The sequence below is a fragment of the Borostomias antarcticus genome (assembly GCF_949987555.1).
Source record: "Borostomias antarcticus genome assembly, chromosome: 2".
NCBI lineage: Eukaryota > Metazoa > Chordata > Actinopteri > Stomiiformes > Stomiidae > Borostomias > Borostomias antarcticus.
The window spans coordinates 6,261,262-6,279,695 of record NC_140235.1 but is presented as its reverse complement, the minus strand read 5'-3'; the positions used below and the strand labels follow the sequence as shown (position 1 = coordinate 6,279,695).

At 46.8% G+C, this 18,434-nt stretch overlaps 1 protein-coding gene across 1 annotated transcript in view; it reads right to left on the bottom strand.

Moving 5' to 3' along the window:
* Positions 1 to 317: 317 nt before the first annotated feature.
* abcc2 (ATP binding cassette subfamily C member 2) overlaps positions 318 to 18,434 on the bottom strand; it is a 30,951-nt gene continuing 12,834 nt past the window's right edge. Inside the window, exons 13-33 of the mRNA XM_084457116.1 lie at positions 17,083 to 17,220; positions 16,786 to 16,932; positions 16,563 to 16,647; positions 16,194 to 16,260; positions 15,925 to 16,051; positions 15,463 to 15,639; positions 14,599 to 14,766; positions 14,237 to 14,414; positions 14,005 to 14,137; positions 13,724 to 13,826; positions 13,100 to 13,319; positions 10,935 to 11,089; positions 10,372 to 10,527; positions 9,003 to 9,202; positions 8,750 to 8,876; positions 8,535 to 8,636; positions 7,137 to 7,280; positions 6,244 to 6,402; positions 5,881 to 6,047; positions 4,350 to 4,544; positions 318 to 2,791 (exon numbers count right to left, since the gene is read on the bottom strand). Coding sequence (XP_084313242.1) covers positions 2,662 to 2,791; positions 4,350 to 4,544; positions 5,881 to 6,047; positions 6,244 to 6,402; positions 7,137 to 7,280; positions 8,535 to 8,636; positions 8,750 to 8,876; positions 9,003 to 9,202; positions 10,372 to 10,527; positions 10,935 to 11,089; positions 13,100 to 13,319; positions 13,724 to 13,826; positions 14,005 to 14,137; positions 14,237 to 14,414; positions 14,599 to 14,766; positions 15,463 to 15,639; positions 15,925 to 16,051; positions 16,194 to 16,260; positions 16,563 to 16,647; positions 16,786 to 16,932; positions 17,083 to 17,220 — 3,078 coding nt within the window. The 3' untranslated portion in view covers positions 318 to 2,661. The remainder of the gene's footprint in view (positions 2,792 to 4,349; positions 4,545 to 5,880; positions 6,048 to 6,243; positions 6,403 to 7,136; positions 7,281 to 8,534; positions 8,637 to 8,749; positions 8,877 to 9,002; positions 9,203 to 10,371; positions 10,528 to 10,934; positions 11,090 to 13,099; positions 13,320 to 13,723; positions 13,827 to 14,004; positions 14,138 to 14,236; positions 14,415 to 14,598; positions 14,767 to 15,462; positions 15,640 to 15,924; positions 16,052 to 16,193; positions 16,261 to 16,562; positions 16,648 to 16,785; positions 16,933 to 17,082; positions 17,221 to 18,434) is intronic.

Below are 18,434 nucleotides of genomic sequence, written 5' to 3'. Positions count from 1 at the left end.
GATGAAGACTGCAAGGTCGAAACATTTTGACGCGTAAGCCATGACAAGGCTTTTTAAACTAAAACTACTCCTGCCTCCGTATCCCTTGAGTTGCCTGGATCCGTTTTCTCCTTTTTCTAATTGAAATATATGTTTGGCTAGATTTTAATAGATTTAAGCTATTTTCTTTTAGCCTATTACAATTAATAGATTAAATCGCGAAGGTCGTTTCACGAAAATTAAGGAAACGTAAAGAGAACGGTAGCCTATACATAGGCTATGTGACACATCAGCTACTCAGCTGGAAGGGTATCCCCAACATTTAATCAATCAATCAATCAATCAATCAAAGCTTTATTTGTATAGCGCATTTCATACCCAGAGGCAACACAATGTGCTTTACAGAGAACAAGGGAGGTGGGCATACGACCCACCCCTACATATTCCAGAGGGAAGCAAAAAAACAGTGTCACCCGGGGGCCATATAAGTGAGCTGTAAAAATTCTTCCCTGACTCCTCTCAACAAGGCGTTCGAGTAAGCTCCTGGAGTATGTTTGTCTGCCGGCTAACAACATTTAGAAAGCAATAGATTACATTCAATTACATTTTCAGAGTAAGAGAGGCTAAAAACATCATAGGAGAGATATGACACTGGTGTATGTTTGTGTGTGTGTGTGTGTGAATGTGCCTGGGCCCAGATAGAGGTAGGGGTAGGGAGGGGGTAGGAAGGGAAACGGACCCGGGTTAGGGTGAGGGGAGGGGGATCTGAGCCCAGGACTGGTGTATGTCTGTGTGTGTGTGAGTGTGCCTGGGTCCAGGTAGAGTCGGGGGTAGGGTGGGGGTTGGAAAGGATACGGACCCGGGTTAGGGTGAGGGGATGGGGACTGGGCCCAGGCCCAGGCCTAAAGCCGGAAGTGGACTGGTGTATGTCTGTGTGTACGTGTGTGTGTGTTAACTAAATGCTACAACATCCATAGCAGACAGTGGGGCATCCACTGGACCTGGTTAGAAGATAGGAGGGAGAGAGAGAGGCACTAGGGAGAGGGAAGGCAGAACAGGGTTAGTAGCGCACAGAGCCATAAAAACAACACAGATATTAAAACAGGCAACCTGGAGCAAGCTCCTGGAATATATTTGTCTAACAGCTAAGAACATTCATAGAGCAATAAATTACATTAAATTACATTTTCAGAGCAAGAAAGGCTAAGAGCATCATGGGAGAGGTATGGCAAACACTGGTGTGTGTCTGTGTGTGCGTGAGTGTGCCTGGGCCCAGATAGAGGCAGGGGTTGGGGTAGGGTGGAGGTAGGAAAAGGATACGGACCCGGGTTAGGGTGAGGGGATCCGAGCCCAGGACTGGAGTATGTCTGTGTGTGTGTGAGCGTGAGTGTGAGTGTGCCTGGGTCTAGGTAGAGGCAGGGTTCGGGGGTAGGGTGGGGGTGGGAAAAGGATACGGACCCGGGTTAGGGTGAGGGGAATTAGGGGAATTTAAACTGTCACTCAACAGTAGTGAGCTACCTCTTTAATACCTTTAATACACTCCCACATTCAGAATCAAATAGGAGCTCTTAAAAGGCTGGTCGGATAACAGCTGATAGTCTCCGTAGTGATCACATGTCACTCAGCGCTGCAGTCGCTTAATTGTCCACATTTTCGATAGAGATGGGTAAGCATTATTGGCGATATTAAACGAGGATAATCGATCTCTATGAATCATTCATATTCAAGGACCTTTGAAGACTACTCGTAGCAGCATATTTGAAAGGAGCCCAAGACAGAAGCACCTGCCTGCTGACCCTGTCACACAGAGTAGCATGATTGATATTTGGAGAGGTGGGATTAATGACACAGGAGGTGGATTAAACATGGTTCTCATGATCCCTGCCTACGTCAATGTTCCCCATGACTCCACACATTCAATTATCTCACCTTCACCGTCAGCAAGTTAATGATCCGAACTTGTCATTTCAGTTCACTGACACTCTCCCTATAGGTGGCACTGAGAACATGCCCCATTGTGTTTATACGGTACCTTCCCAGATACTCAGTGTGCCAATACAATGATGCCAGCTAATGGTATACTAGAGAACACAAGAGAGGCTGACATTTAATGAAATGAATGTTGAATGTAATATATTTAAATGTATTTAAATGTATTTAAATGTGTTTGTATGTATAAAATAATAATATACATAATGCTGTGATCTTACAGATCATACAAAACAAATGTCATACCAACAGAATTTGCTCTTTCGTGGACAGATTGTAATAGCTCCACAAATTATATACAACAAATTTCAACGATAACTTTTAACCCCAAAAAAGAAAGAACAATTCTCTTTTGGGAGATTTTGAAAGCAAATTAACATCTATCAATTATCTTATATCATCGTTCACATGTAGGCTATACACTGACCACTCATCCCTCAACATTGCAGTAGAGGTAGAATAGATATTGTAAAATCACATACCAAAATATAGCAAAAATCTTACACATGAATATATAGTTAATATTTGGAGAAAAAAACATTCAATTCAAACAGCTTCCACAACTGTCTGTCCTCTGTAGTTTACCAAAAAGGAGGTACATATATGATTCAATGCCTCCCAGAGTCCTACAAGTCCTATGATTCTTCTTGTGCAACGGGCGGAGTAGTATGAGGAAGTCACCAGGAAGTGACCTCAGAGGGCGGTGCTGTTGATGGCAGTGATCCCAGCATCCTTTGCCATGGCATAGAAATGTCCCTGCTTCTCAAAGAGGTTTCCGGGAGAGTCAAACTCTACGATCTTGCCAGCATCCAGCACCATCACCCTGATACAGAGAGAAAAGAGAGAGGAGATAGAGAGGGGGTGAAAAAGAGAGCATGGCAATGTCACAAATATCTAGTTTAGCCATAAAGATATTCCTTTCCCTAGTAAGCACATCAGTAATAAAATCACATTTTATTACTGAAACAGTGACTTTGTCCGTTCTTGCCCTACTCCATCTAGTGTAGCCTGACACTGAATTGCCATTCTCTTTCACTTTTGAAAATGAAAGTGGGCGTGCGATTCTGGAGACAGGCTATCTATAAGGACCCTCTGTTCTACAAATCCCTTTTATCTCAGTTCACCAGCTCATTTTTTGTGTGTTTTGTGCCAGAGCACATAAGTTAACATTAGTTAAACAAAGCCACACCTGCCGTCAATGCCACTTTTTTCCCAGATGACCAATCACAACAAAGAAGAGGAGTATATTTAGGTCTATTTGCTTATTTTGAGATGTTTTGTTTTGTGATCGATGTGAATTTGTTTAGGATATTCTCTGATCTTCTGTTCTTCAATAATTATACTTAAGTTGTTTTCTTATTTTGCTAATTTCTGATTGGTTGTTCGATTTCATATACAAGTAACTAAGGAAAGGGGAAGTAATTAAAACTGTCATGCATATGTATATATATATATATATATGTTGAATATTGGTTGATTTTCAGAGAAATGCCTTTTAATCTGATCCTGTTAGCTATTTCTAAATTATAATGATTGACCTCTGAGTATGGCTGTAGCTGTAGCTTTCTGTAAGAAGTGGTGTCCCTCTTCCATAGACTTATGAGATAAAGATGACATTCCATGGCTGGTACACTCTGTGCCAAACAGCAATTGTTGTGGTTAGCGTCAAGGCGGCGTAGCTTATCTTGACCAAACAAGGCCACAGAAGAGACCAGAAAGACAGTCTTATCGGAGAGGAGACGAGGGGGGGGACACCCGAACCATAAGAAAGTTGCAACGAGACCAATGCTTTGATTTGAGTCCAGACAGCATATAGAGAGGTCAACTGTACATTAGACTATATGCCATCGTCTTTGTATGTCAAACCTTCTGGAATAAATAGATTTTGCTTGTCGCTCAAATCCCGTGTTGGAGAGATTTATTTGGGATACATCAGAACAAGGAAACACTGGACTGTGTGGCATTGTGTGAGATTGGGGGCCATCTTTTATTGAAATCAAAACACAACGCAGAGCTTAATAAGGACAATAATAAAAGACAACGAAAGTCAACATATATATATATATATATATATATATATATATATATATATATGGACAAAATAACATTCAATTCAAGCAGATTTTTTACATTTGGTATATATTTATGGAAACAACCTCCGCTTTTTCTCCATCAAGAGCACCAGTGTGACTACAGCCTTACACTCATTTACAGCAAAACTACACGAAGGCTGTTCTATATACTGGAGCTCATTATTCATCATATATATATAGCACATCTCACTGCCCTACAGACACCCAACTGCTAATGCGGAGCTTTTCCGTGTGGGCGGGTGTGTGCGAGTGTGAGAAAAGTGAGAAAGGGAGTGAGGAGGGTGTTACCTGGAGCTGTCCAGGATGCTGTGCAGGCGGTGGGCGATGGTGAGGACGGTGCAGTGGGAGAACTCACTACGGATGGTGGCCTGGATCAGGTCGTCTGTCTCCAGGTCTACCGCCGCCGTGGCCTCGTCCAGGATCAGGATACGACTCTTCCTGAGCAGAGCTCTGGCCAGACACAGCAGCTGCCTCTGGCCCACACTGAGTGGATATACATGGGGATGGATGTGTAGGTCAGACTGGGGATTTCGTCCATATTTGCATTAATAATACAGATGTAGTACATTGACTACCTATGTTAAATGCTGTTGCAAGTCCCTTTGGATAAAAGCGTCTGCTAAATGACTAATATAATGTCTCAAAGTGCCCATGCATGCACACGCGCACACACACACACACACACACACACACAAGTACACACACTAAGACAAATTATCTCCGGCTGTGTGAGCAGCAGTAATTGATTGAGTGGGAGGAAAGTGCCATTATTCAAAACAAATCAAATCTTATTTGTAAAGCGCATTTCATACACAGAGGCAACACAAGGCACTTTTTTTTTGTGCCAGATCTGAGGTTTGTTTTGACAAAGGCCGTCAGAGTATGTCTGGCCTGTCTGTAGTCATGCAAATTAATTTAATTAAAGGTAGGTTCACTGTTTTGGACTTTAGGGCCTATTCTCAGTCTGTCTTACATGAACCTGACACGTATTGGGTATAATTTCCCTGACCGCCTCAGTATTGAGCTACTATACCACTCAATACTTGAGCTACCACTCAATACGCCCACTTGGCTACAACAATGGAAGTCAACAGGGCCAGTGAGAAGTTAGAAAAAGTAAGATACAGTACAGTAAATGTGCTTATCCGAGATGGGAAGCACAGGGTGTAATATTACCAGTCTCCGTATGCTCTCCTGTGAAATACAGTATAACTATCATAAACCGAATGTTGAAACAAAAGCTACATTTGAAATAGAACTATTTCGCAGTAAACTTCACTTTCGCTTCTGCAATTGTAGAGAGGGCGATGGCTGCTTGAGAAGTCGCATTGGCCCCATTGACGTCCAAGTACAGGTTCAGCAAGGCAGTGATGGAGGCTAAACGACGCTTCTCAGAGAAACTACAACATCAGTTCTCAGAGGGGAACATGTCCTCTGTCTGGAAAGGCCTGAGACAGATCACCAACTGCAAACCAAAATCCCCTCAGTCCACTGACAACCCACGCCTGGCCAATGACACACGTGCACACACACACGGGCCCATACACATGCATGGGCACACACACATACACACGCTTTACAGTAGATTGTATAGAGAGCTATTACGCACACACATCGGCGCCGTGCATGTGAGAGCAGTGAAGAGAGACGTAGCCTATTAATGATTGTGTGCAAAAACCGGTATCCGAACATGACTTTTTTTGTAAACATCTTCCCTCACGATGGAATGACCTGAATCTTGATATACTATGATCAAGGGATTGATGTCTGTGCTGCCTACAGTATTGTGCCGTGTCTGTGGTGTGTTGGTATGACCCACCTGAGGTTCTCCCCCCCCTCTGAGATCTCATGGTGCAGTCCTTCCTGTAAACCCTTCACGTATTCTTTCATATGGGAAAGCTCAAGGACGCGCCAGATGTCTTCATCGCTAAAGGTTTCAAACGGGTCCAAGTTCATCCTCAGGGTCCCTGAAAACACCACTGGGTCCTACCCACACAGGGGGACGAGGAAGTAAGAGAGAGAGAATGTGTGTGTTTGTGTATGTGTGTGTGTGTGTGTGTGTGTGTGTGTGTGTGTGTGTGTGTGTGTATGTGTGCACATGTGCGCTTGCATGTGCTTCTCTGTGTGTGTGTGCAAATTGGTGTGTGTGTGGGTCTGCTTGTATCTGTGTCTGTTACTCTACCTGTGGAATGATGGTGAGTTTGGTCCTGAGGTCATGCAGGCCTAATGTGGCGATGTCAGTCCCGTCTATGAGGATCCGGCCCTCTGCCGCCTCGATGATTCTGAACAGGCAGTTGGTCAGACTGGACTTCCCTGCCCCGGTCCTGCCAACGATACCAATCTGGACAGAGGATACACTCTTAAGCCCCGAGCACACAGCATACAGCAATCGACAGGTGTCAAATGTACATTCGGCGACAGTGAAAAAATAAACGAAATAAATAAATTCCATTGTTTTACACCAGGTAAAGGACACAGAACATGTCTGTCACGAGACACAAAGAGCCAACCACACACAGATACAGTATACAGAGTTCAAGTCTATTTTTCTTGACTGGCAATGTTTTGGGCTTTACTATCTGTTCTCTAGACTCTTGTGTTAGTTGCTGTACTAAGTTCAATTCTAGCAGGTCCAAAATCAATTCATTATAACAGCCATAACAGCTTAATATTTTGCGTTAGTTTAAATAAAAATGTGCATTTTAATTTTATTGAAATTAATTGAAATTAATAGATTATCCTCCCCTCATTCAGTATGTGGTTAGTTCCAAAGCAAGTAAAGCCCCTGTCATGCAGTCCCTGTCTATCTGCCCAGTCACCCAAGAGAGAGGGAGCTTTGAAGCACCTTATTCCAACGCAAACATCTCAATCCACTTTCAAAAGTTGCAATTATATAAGCTTTATTCAGTAGTACTGAACAGCTTAATTTCCACTGTGAAAAGAAAACTCTTATCATGCTCTTCACACCGTTCGAACAGGGCAGGCGAATACTGCTGCACCTTTTACGTTGTAGAGATATGTGCAAGCACACACAAACGCACACCTACACACACACACGCGGGCACACACACTCACCTTCTCAGTGCTATCAATGTCGCAAGTGATGCCGTGCAGTACTAGGTCAAGTTCAGGTCGGTAGCGAACCTTGTAGTTCTCAAAGCGGAGCTTCCCACCTTCTGGCCACGTCTCTTTAGGCCTGATATCTGTCACCCAGGGCGCCTACACACACACACACACACACACAAATACAGTACATGCACACACACATGCACAGACACACACATACATATGTACACACAGAGTGAGTGAGAGAGAGCGATATTTGGCTGGTCAGTTCATAAAGTCCGTCCTCAGTTAACCTGACTGGGAGTTGAAACACACTTCAACACTTCACACGCTATCATAATCCCTCAGCACAGCAGTGGCAAAGACTGTTGTGACGGGTTGTGTGAGTGCATACAGCCTCCCTGTGGAGAATCAGCCACGCCATCTTTAAGCATGCTGTAATGATGCTGCACACGCCACATCAGTTCTGGCTCCATTCACTGACAGGCCTTCTAGCCCCCAGCAACTAGCCTCCAGCTCCATGCAACTAGCCTCCAGACCCTAGCCTCCAGCCCCTAGTCCCAAGCCTCCAGGCCCTAGTCCCAAGCCTCCAGCTCCCAGCATTCAGCCTCCAGATCCCAGCCTATTAGCTCCCAGCCTCTAGTCCCTAGCCTCCAGCCCCTAGCCTCCAACCCCTAGCCTCCAGCCCCTAGCCTCCAACCCCCAGCCTCCAGCCCCCAGCCTCTAGCCCCTAGCCTCTAGCCTCCAGCCCCTAGCCTCTAGCCTCCAGCCCTCACCATACAGCCGCCAGCCCTGTTGCTAGGTTACACAGCTGCCATTCCACATGATGTGACTCAGGCTGTAATGAAATATAATCACATAGGTCCAAAAACGCCTTGCATAAAAGGAGTGAAATGAAAACCTGCGGTGTAAAGAGCTGAAAGAGAGAAAAGAGGACAGAGAAAGAAGTATACTTTCTCAATAACCTTTTTATGGTGGCTTTCGGAGTCAGTGGGGGTTCTCTAATGTAGCCTACAGTTCTTACTGTGAGGTGTTGTGCAAAGATACAGTACATCTTGCCATTTACTGAGTAGCTTCAGCGAAAAAGAATACTTTGAAAGAGAAAGAAAAAGAAAAAGGTACTCCCTCACCGTGACACTCTATATAATTTAGAAGATACTTTTAGAAGAGACTGGCCAGGAAAACTCAACATGATATCATGGCTTATTGCAACATATGCGGTCAGGAAATACTTTGACACATATACACTTCACCAGCCCCGCAGATTTTCCTGGTCAATTTGCTAATATGTAGATATACAAAGAAAAAAACCTGAAAGAATGTAACATGTAGCATCTTTAACCATTCCCATTCCGCGGTCACGCTCTTGCTCCTTATCTCTCCTTCTATCCATCTGAGCAGACACACCTCATTCTCTATTTCCGTGTACTCGCTGACCCTTTCCACAGCAACGATGTTGGTCTCCAGCTCTGAGGTCATCCTCACAAGCCAGTTCAGGGTCTGTGTCACCTGGGGGGGGGGGGGGGGGGGGGGTTAAAGGTCATCATTATTATCATCATCATCATCATCGTGCGTGTGTGTTTAGGTGAGTACATGTGTTTGTTTGTGTGTGTATAACTTACATTGAGGGCGTAGGAGATGGAGAGGCCCACCATACCACTATCCAGGGACTCTCTGGAGATGACAGCAAATGAAGCTGAGAAGAAAACCACCAGGTTCCCCAGGAATTCCAAACGAATAGCCAGCCACCTGGACACACACACACACACACACACACACACACAGGTGTGTGCATGTGTAATGGGTTTGTGTAAGTGTGTGTGTGTTTGTGCGTATCCCTGCGTTTGTGTGTGCGCCTGCAGTGTTAGCCCAGACCTGTTGGAGACAATCCAGGGGTAGACACTCTTCAGGTTCTCGTCGATGGTGGCTTCATTGTGTTTCAGGAAGCGGTCCTGGTGACCGTAGGCCCTGATCACTGACAGCCCCGACACCGTCTCACCAAAGTGGGAGTAGAGTGGCGAGCGTGATACCGAGTCCAGACGGCGCAGCTGGCGCGAGGTGGCCACGTAGAAACGCTGGGAGGAGAACAGAGGAGGGAGGGAGGAGAGAGGAGAGGAGAGGGTGGAAGGAGGAGGGAGGAGATGAGAGGATGGAAGGAGGAGGGAGGAGAGGATGGGAGGAGAGGAGGGAGGAGAAGAGAGGATGGAAGGAGAAGGGAGGAGAGGACAGAAGGAGAAGGGAGGAGAGGATGGAAGGAGGAGGGAGGAGAGGATGCAAGAAGGAGGGAGGAGAGGAGATGATGGAAGGAGGAGGGAGGAGAGGATGGAAGAATGAGGGAGGAGAGGAGATGATGGAAGGAGGAGGGAGGAGAGGATTGAAGGAGGAGGGAGGTCGGAGAGGATTGTGAGAGGAGAGGAGAGGATGGGGGAGGAGGGGATGAGGTGAGGTGAGTTATACAGATCCATAGATAGATAGATAGATAGATAGATAGATAGATAGATAGATAGATATTGATGAGACGGGTGCTGACAAAATCCATTTTCCCTCACAGGTTGTACTGTCTGTCTTTCTAATTAAAGGCCCTACAAGGAGTTTCGGGAAGCGGAAGTGTTTTCCACCCAAAAAGACCACATTTCCCATGAGCCTTCCCGCACACTGTCATAAACCTTAGCTACCTGAGCCGGGTGTTTTGAAGACGGAACGATGGCCACCGACGAGGTAATTACATAGGTCTTACTAGTAATGTTACTTTTGACAATATATAACGGTATATATATGCTCGTGCTGTCTGTTGTCGCGGTGTAGGCTACTGCAGTAAATCGTTTCGTCATTCCAAGGAAGTTCTGAACGACCCGACCAAGAAATAATACTCTAAAAATAAACTACTTACAAGAAACGACATTTGTCGAAAATAGACACACAAACAAGTATGGGTAATGTAAATTCACCCACATTAAAATGAGACTGTTTCGTAACCAAAAATAAACTCCTCGGGGTCCCTTTAACTTTCTCTCTACGTCACTATCCCTTTCTATGTCTCCCTGCTCACTCCTTCTCTCAGTTGCCTTCCATCTCCCTCTCCCTCACTCTCTCTCCTCCCCTCCCCTTCCCTAAACTCTCCTCTCTCTCCTTTCCTCTTCTCTCCTTCCATCTCCTCACCTAACCTAAACTTTCCTCTTCCTCTCTTCTCCCTCCCTTTCCTCTTCTCACCTAACCTCTCCTCTTCTCTCTCTCCCTCTCTCACCTGTACAAAGTAGTAGATTACGGCCAGAGGAATGATGATAATGGTGAAGAAAGGCGTGGCCAGGCAGATGACGAAGAGCGTTCCGACCACACCCAGCAGACACAGGATCCAGGAGCGGAGGGACGTAGGGATTGCTTCGTCCACTGTGAACATGTCCTACAGGAAACAGGATGTGACATAACCAATGGCATGTCTTGCAAGAAACAGGGTATGACAGAATTAACGACACAGGGATCAGTTGACTTAATTGAACAAGGTAAGTCAACTGAGAACTTGTTCATTTGCAGCATCGACTGGGGAAGAGTTGCAGGGGTAGATGGGAACACGAAGTCCCAGACACACTTGTTAAAAACAAACCACAGTGGAGAACATATAGTGGGAATGGCAGCACTCCAAGCTTCATAAAAAGACAAAAAGGGAGGAAGTAATTTACACCATATTCTTTCTTTTGGCTATTTCGGCTGGCACATTTTGGCAAAAGCATTCATCAGAGCATGGTGGAACCATACATTCAGAAGAGAGAGTTCAGAGAGGTGTGTGAGGTGCCACGCCCTGGCCATTACCTTGGCAAAGCGGTTGACCACCCTGCCCAGTGGCGTGGTGTCAAAGAAGAGCATTGGCACTCTGAGGACGTTGGCGAGCAGCCGGGAGTGGAGGATCCGCGAGGCGGAGATGGACCCGTTGGCCAGGAGCAGGGTCCCCAGGAACACCAAGAACCCTGGGATGGAGAGAGGGGGATCAATATACACCCACACACATTCATAGTGCAACAGATGCACAGCGCTCTTGCCTTGGCACGTATTATATACACAGGAAATAGCCCGATTCCCACGTGCGTAGGTCAAAGGTCAAACCCCAAAAGGAGGAAATAGGACTGAAAAAAGCGGCATATCGGTTCCAGAACCGACGCCACAGCCGGGTGATGTTGACGCTGCTCAGCTCCTCTATAGCAGCCTTGCACACACCCACCCCATGCTTCTCCATCTATACCAATGTAGATATGCAAATGCATTAGAGTGTGCAATACTGGCAAAGTCCAAGCACGATCTGCATTTCCGTCACTGGAAAAACATCATTGCGTCTCTTGTATCAGGATGCTCTCCCTCCGCTTTCAAGACTGCCAGAGTCTTTCACCTTTCGAAAAATGTCTTCGCTTCAGTGAGTAACGAAATAATATTGTCTGTAGATGCAGTAATGTAGACCGAGTGAAAAAAAGTCTACGGCATAATGAATGGTCGCTGGCAGGGCGGTATAGCAGGGTACAGCCCCGACCAGTATACCCACCTGGACCAAGGCTATCTTGGGGACAGACTTGAAGGGGGGCATGTCATAGCTTGGCCAGTCCTCTATAGCCTGTACGACCATCCCGTTCTCACAAGCTCACATTCTGTTTCAATAACGCAGAACGGTCTGGCCTTCGCCTCCTACAGAGCGATTATGCCAAAATCCAGACCACACCGGGCCAATCAGGGACTGCGTTTTAACTGCTGTCCCGCCCCACAGTGGAAAGCAGCCCCTGATTGGTTCGTGTCCCTGCCGCCCGCTAAACAAACATGGCGGCTCCCGAAGCAACGAGTGGTAACGTTAACGTTAGAAGAATAAACGCAGCTATAAGTGCAGTTATTGCAGAAATAGACTTAATCACAACACTTAATCAAGTACAAACCTATGCACTAGCGGAGTTTCTCGGTGGAAAAGACGTTTTTGACGTCTTTCCGACTGGATTTGGCAAAAGTGTGCTGAACGCTGATTGGCTGAAGATGTTTGTCTGTCAAGGCAAGTACCCCCGCCCACGTAATCGCTCTCTATGGGGCGAAGGCCAGACCGATATTGCGGAGCGAAGCAGTGAGCTCGCTAGATCGGGATGGTCATACCATCCTCTACTCAGCCCCTGAAGGATATGTTGTTGCCTGAGATTAACTGATTGTCCAGTGAATATACATACGAAAGCCAGGGTTTATTACAACATTACTGCTGGGCCTGTGGTGGTTTGTAGATCAATCAACAAATCATTATCTTATCTAGATCTATAATAGATAGATAATAGATAGGTTTGCCATGACAGTTGCCTCTACCTGGGGTCCTCTAGAATGTATCTGAATGTATGTGTCTGATGCACAATATTTGAAAGGGCTTTATTCTGAAATTCCACAGTGATTTGTTCGTTCGTGGTTTGATTTGAAGTGTCCTGCATGCTGCTAACACCGGAACGAGAGACAGCATGGAATCAGCTGAAAATGTTCTCCATCAATCAACAACATTATGGATAAGTTATAAATGAAGCTCTGTCAAAAATTCTGAACTACCCCTTTAAGGGCTGAATGCAAGTAGCCTATATTATGCTGATAAATCAATTTGGTTCATAGAGAAATTAGGTTGCAATGTGTACAGTAGCTATATACAGTACTGTACCAACTCATCTCACATGCACGCAAGTCGGCAGGCATGCAAAACTCAGCATACAACACCCACTGGTATTGGGTTGACCGTAGCACTGCACGGGAGATTATCCTGCCATGGAAGCAGGAAGCCATGGAAGCGGAACTACTTTATACCGGACAATGCCGGTTAAGAACCACTGATCCAAACAGCTTCACAGGTGACACTCAAGGGTGCTGAGGAATGTAGGAATGTATGAAGTTCACGAGATAACTGCGGATATCGTACACACGGTCAGCATCACCGGTCCAATTCTGTAATGGTAAAGAGATATAGTAACCATGGTTACCTTGAGCCATGCCCAGACCCCCGAACACGCCCACTCTGGTGTCCCTCTTCCAGTTGGGGTAGGTCTTGTTTACATAATCCACTGCGTCATTGGTCCAGTCGCTCAGCCACAAGTTCTGGCCAATGAAAGCAATGTTCTGGACGAAGTAGACCAGGAACACCAGAGTGGAGTAGCCCCAGCCCATGGCCCGGAGGTACTGGACAAAGACGGAGAGCTTCACCTGGAGAGGACAGGGGGGAGAGGATTTGTGTGTGTGTGTGTGTGTGTGTGTGTGTGTGTGTGTGTGTGTGTGTGTGTGTGTGTGTGTGTGTGTGTGGCTCTGGTTCTGGGTGTGTACAGCACTATGGTCAGCACTGTACAGCACTTGGGTCAACCACAGTTGTTTTTAAATGTGCTTTATAAATAAAGTTTGACTTGTTTTTTGACTTGTTTGTATATATTAGAGAGAGAGAGAGAGAGAGAGAGAGAAATATATATATATATATATTGTATATCACTGGCTCAGTTCCATAGTATCCAGCCAGTCAGGGGTGTGTGTGTGTGTGTGTGTGTGTGTGTGTGTGTGTGTGTGTGTGTGTGTGTGTGTGTGTGTGTGTGTGTGTGCGTGCGTGCGGATGGGGGCACCTGCCCTGTTTCCATGGTTTCTTTCTCTATCAGCCTCTGTCCTTTCTTAGATTCAATGGGGCTCATCTGTTTCTTTATGGAGCTGCTCTTCCTCAATCTGACACTTCACACACACACACACACACACATACACACACACACACACACACGGGAGAGGGGAACAAAGACTGAGGGAGATCGAAACGTGATGAAAGAGACAAGATGAAAGAGAGTGTTTGGATCAGCATAGGCCTACAAAGAGACACACACACACACACACACACACACACACACTGCCTTACCTGCCGCTGCGCTGGCTGCGTCTGATGCTGCGGTCTCTCAGAGTGGCAGAGACCACGTCTTCTACATGACAGTTAGCCTTGGGGTCCTGTCCTTCAGGCTCCAGATCCATCTCCTCCATCTCCACCACTGGCTCTACACACACATACACACGCACACACACCCACGTACAGGGTTAGACACACACACAAACATGTGGAACACACACTCAAACACAAACACAGACAAGCTCACCTTCGGGGGTCTTGTTGCCCTCCTCTTTGGCGTACGTGTCCAGAAACTCAGAGAAAGCCCCCCGGTTGGCGCGCAGGCTGTCATAGGACCCCACCTCAGACACACACCCATCCACCAGCACCACGATCTCATCAACATAGGGCAGGAAACTCAACCCGTGGGTCACCAGGATACGGGTCTACACACACACACACACACACACACACACACACACACACACACACACACACACACACACACACACACACACAGAAACACAAAAAAACGCTGATTCACTGACAGTTTGACTTGACTGAGGTGTGTGCGTCTGTGTGTGTGTGTAAGTGTGTGTGTGTGTGTGTGTAAGTGTGTGTGGGACCTACCTTGTCCCGGAGCAGTCCGCTGGGTCCTATCACCTTCTCAAACAGGTGCTTCCCCACATGGGAGTCCACGGCTGACAGAGGGTCATCCAGCAGGTAGATGTCTGCCTGGCTGTAGGCGGCCCTCGCCAGGCTCACACGCTGCTTCTGACCCCCGGACAGGTTGATGCCCTGAGTGGGGGGGGGGGCACACCAGGCGACAGGTGGGAGTGAGAGAGTATTGTGTGTGTGTGTGTGCGCTGTGTAGCCTGTCTGCTTACTAGCCTCTCTCTGTACCATCCTCCAGTAGCTTACTGCAGTTCTCCAGTAATAAGTCACACCCTCTGCGTGAGAACGACATGTCTGACCGGTCGCACACACATTAACGCTCTGTACACATACTGAGACACATCGCACTCCATTCTGTATATTGCATTGTGTCTTTGTGTTTTGCACTGCTCATTTGCACTGTCCTGTCTTTGCACTGTCCCGCCCTGTCCTTGCACCCTGTCTAATGTTGTCTCCATCAGTCTTATGCACCATTGACCAAAGCTAATTCCTAGTATGTGTAAAAGCTACCTTGCAATAAAACTGATTCTGATTCTGTGTACGCGAGTGTTCTGATGTGTGGATGACATGAGTGGTGTGTCATGATGATTAACATCTGCTTTTCTTGCCTCAGCCAACATCACTCTAATACAGAGTCGTTGGAAAGGGCAAAGAGCTGTTGGTTTGATGTGAATGAAACCTTTGGCCGCTGAGACACGTTTCAGAATATCTGCTCTCACAGGGGATTGTAATCTCACCACCAGCGTTGAAAAGGCTCTGATTTCCGGTCGCGATTTTGTTCCCTTCCCCGGAAGATAGAGCCGGGCTCCTCCCTCTCACCTTCTCCCCGATCTCGGTGAGGTCTCCCCCGGGCAGCTGCTCCAGGTCTGGGAGTAGGGCGCAGGCCTCCAACACCGCCTGGAAACGCTTCTCCTCCGCTGGGGAGCCAAACAGGATGTTGTCCTTCAGCGTGGCGTTCTGGATCCAGGCCTGCTGGGGAACGTAGGCCACTGAGCCCTGCAGAGGAGGGAGGAGGAGCAGAGGGGGGTTAGGAGAGGATAAAAGAGACGTGTGGGATGAACTGAGAGAGGGAGAGAGAGCAGCAGCTTTGTCCCCGTAAACAGGCAAAATGTAATCTGTCGCCATTACATGACAGAGCAGCGCTGTGTGTCTCCCTGGAGGACAAGTTTATCAAAAAAACAACTCCAACTGACCTGAATAAATTGCCAGTGCACTCAGACAATTCCCAATTAGCGGGAACTACCAGCTCTGTTAGAGACCAGCTGGCCCAGTGGTTCGTACCTGTATGTTGACGAAGCCTCTGACACTGTGCATCTCCCCGAGCAACGATGAGATCAGTGATGACTTCCCAGAACCCACTGCTCCCACCACCGCCACCAGGCGGCCAGGATTGATGTCTAATGAGACACTGGGACGCACACACGCATAAAGAGAAAATATGGTGCGCACATTTAGAATCAACATAGAAATAATGCCTTGGGGCTAAGAGCTGACACTCACTCATGCGCTCGCGCGCGCACACACACACTCACACACACGCACACACTCACCTCTTCAGAGTAGGCTCAGAATCTCTCTCCCAGGCAAATGTCCCATCACACACACTCACTGCTGTGTCTGGGAAAATATACAGCACACACACACACACAAACACAACAGTAGGGGTCTTTACTCCACTTCACAAAGGTAAGGCTTTGTACGTGTGTGTGTGTGTGTGTGTGTGTGTGTGTGTGTGTGTGTGTGTGTGTGTGTGTGTGCGCCTGTGTGTGTTATGATTTGGGTACTAGACAATATAATGACAAACTTCCAAAATGGACCAATGAAGCCGTATTGCAGTTTAAATTAAGTTAGGGAGAGGGAATGTAAGGGTCATGGCATTAACTCCTGACCCCTGCCCTGACCCCTGAACCCTGACGTACTGATGCCGGGGTCGTGGCGGACAATGTTCATGTCCAGGTCGTCTCCTCCCAGGAACTTCTCCAGACGCTGCTTAGACACCATCGTCTAGACACACACACACACACAGCACACCAGGTTAACGTGTGTGTGTCTGTGTGTGTGTGTGTGTGTGTGTGTGTGTGTGTGTGTGTGTGTGTGTGTGAGTGTGCGCGTGTGTGTGTGTGTGTGTGTGTGTGACCCTACCTGCACCATGGCAGCTATGAGCATAGGCAGCATGGCGAGGGGAAAACGCAGGATGTTAAACAGAGAGATGGAGGTGAAGGCCTTCTCTGCATCCAGAACGTTCTCTGAGCTCACCCCGACAAACACTGCAAAGGTCGCCAAGGACACCTGGACACAGGGACACGCTAGTTAGGACAGGTGAGAGACGCAGAAGACAACGGTTGAGAGCAGGGCCTGTCCCTCTCTCTCTCTCTCTCTCTCTCTCTCTCTCTCTCTCTCCCTACACTCCAACCCCCCCTCCTCTCTCTCTGTATTCACCAGGGCAGGAGCGGAGGCGAAGATAAAGGTGGAGATGGAGGAGAGGTAGGCAAACTTCTTCATGACCTTCAGCTCCTGCTCTCTGATCCCCTCCACCTGGCCCTGGAAAGACGGCTCCCATGCGTACAGCTTCAGGATCTGGAGAGAGGGAGAGAGGACGGAGAAGAGGAGACAGAAAAAGAAAAACAGAAATGAGGTCGAGAGGAGAAGGAGAGAGGAAAGAGTTATAAAGTGTTTGAGAGAGATCAACAGGCGGTCCAGGCTTCACAATGAAAACCCCTGCCACCATTTTCCATTTCCAAACCGGTGTAACCGCAGGGGGAAGCCATTATTATGGCTTGTCCAAGATGTACCAGAGCCCACCATTACGGGTGCTGGCCACAGTTCATTTTTCCCATTGCCAATACATATTGCACTGTACATAAATGACTATACTTTGTGTCTCAGTAAAAGTATAGTCCAGTTTCAAATCCACAGAGTTTAGAGCTTGAGGAGTTTAGATTAGATGGTTCTTGTTAAGGGAGTTTGATAATGTTGGATAAATTAGAGTAGACTAGTAATAGTGTACGGATACAGGTACTGTAGATCATGTTTGTGTCCAGCTTGTGAGTATGTTTGTCATGCCCATAGGTGGGATGTTTCTGAGTGTGTCTCAAAACATACATTCATAATCTCTCCTTGCATTCTTAGAGCTCACTTTCGGAGTGTCTGCCGGAACACATACTTTAGATTGACGTGGGACACTTGGAAACATCTGAGAAACATGCTCTCAGTGCACAGCAAGCAAAAGGCCATCTCAAATGAACAGACTGTTTAGGTATCACAATACATTCAGCCAAGTGGTCAGAGTTAGGAGGTGACCCGATCACTAGTTGACTAGCGACTATTGTGTCTAGCTAGTTAACTGATTACATTTTAATAAGCTATGTATTTAGTCAGACCCAGTTGTGCTTGGCTGGGATGTGAATGGGACATCGTCAGCAATGGGTTTAGGGTTAGGGTCAGCAATGATAGCCGATTGGCTAATGCCACCTGTGTCAAACCCAGCTGCTCATGGCAATGATAATGCAACATGAGCCGTTGTTCTGCTTGATTAAACATTGTACATTTGTTTTGGTCAGTGACATTAAAGCACCGATAATTAGAGGCGGCAAATGTCAAAATATGGTGGTGGTGTTCAGAGCATGTGAGGGGAGTGAAGCGGGTGGATTTTGTCGGCCACTCCAATTCCGCACTCACACAAGTTTAAGAAACATTAACCTTAAAGGTTATACAGACAGCTTTTTTGATTTAACATATCATTATGAAATACATGTAGATTGCACACTGTAATGGCTGTAGAAAAATGACAC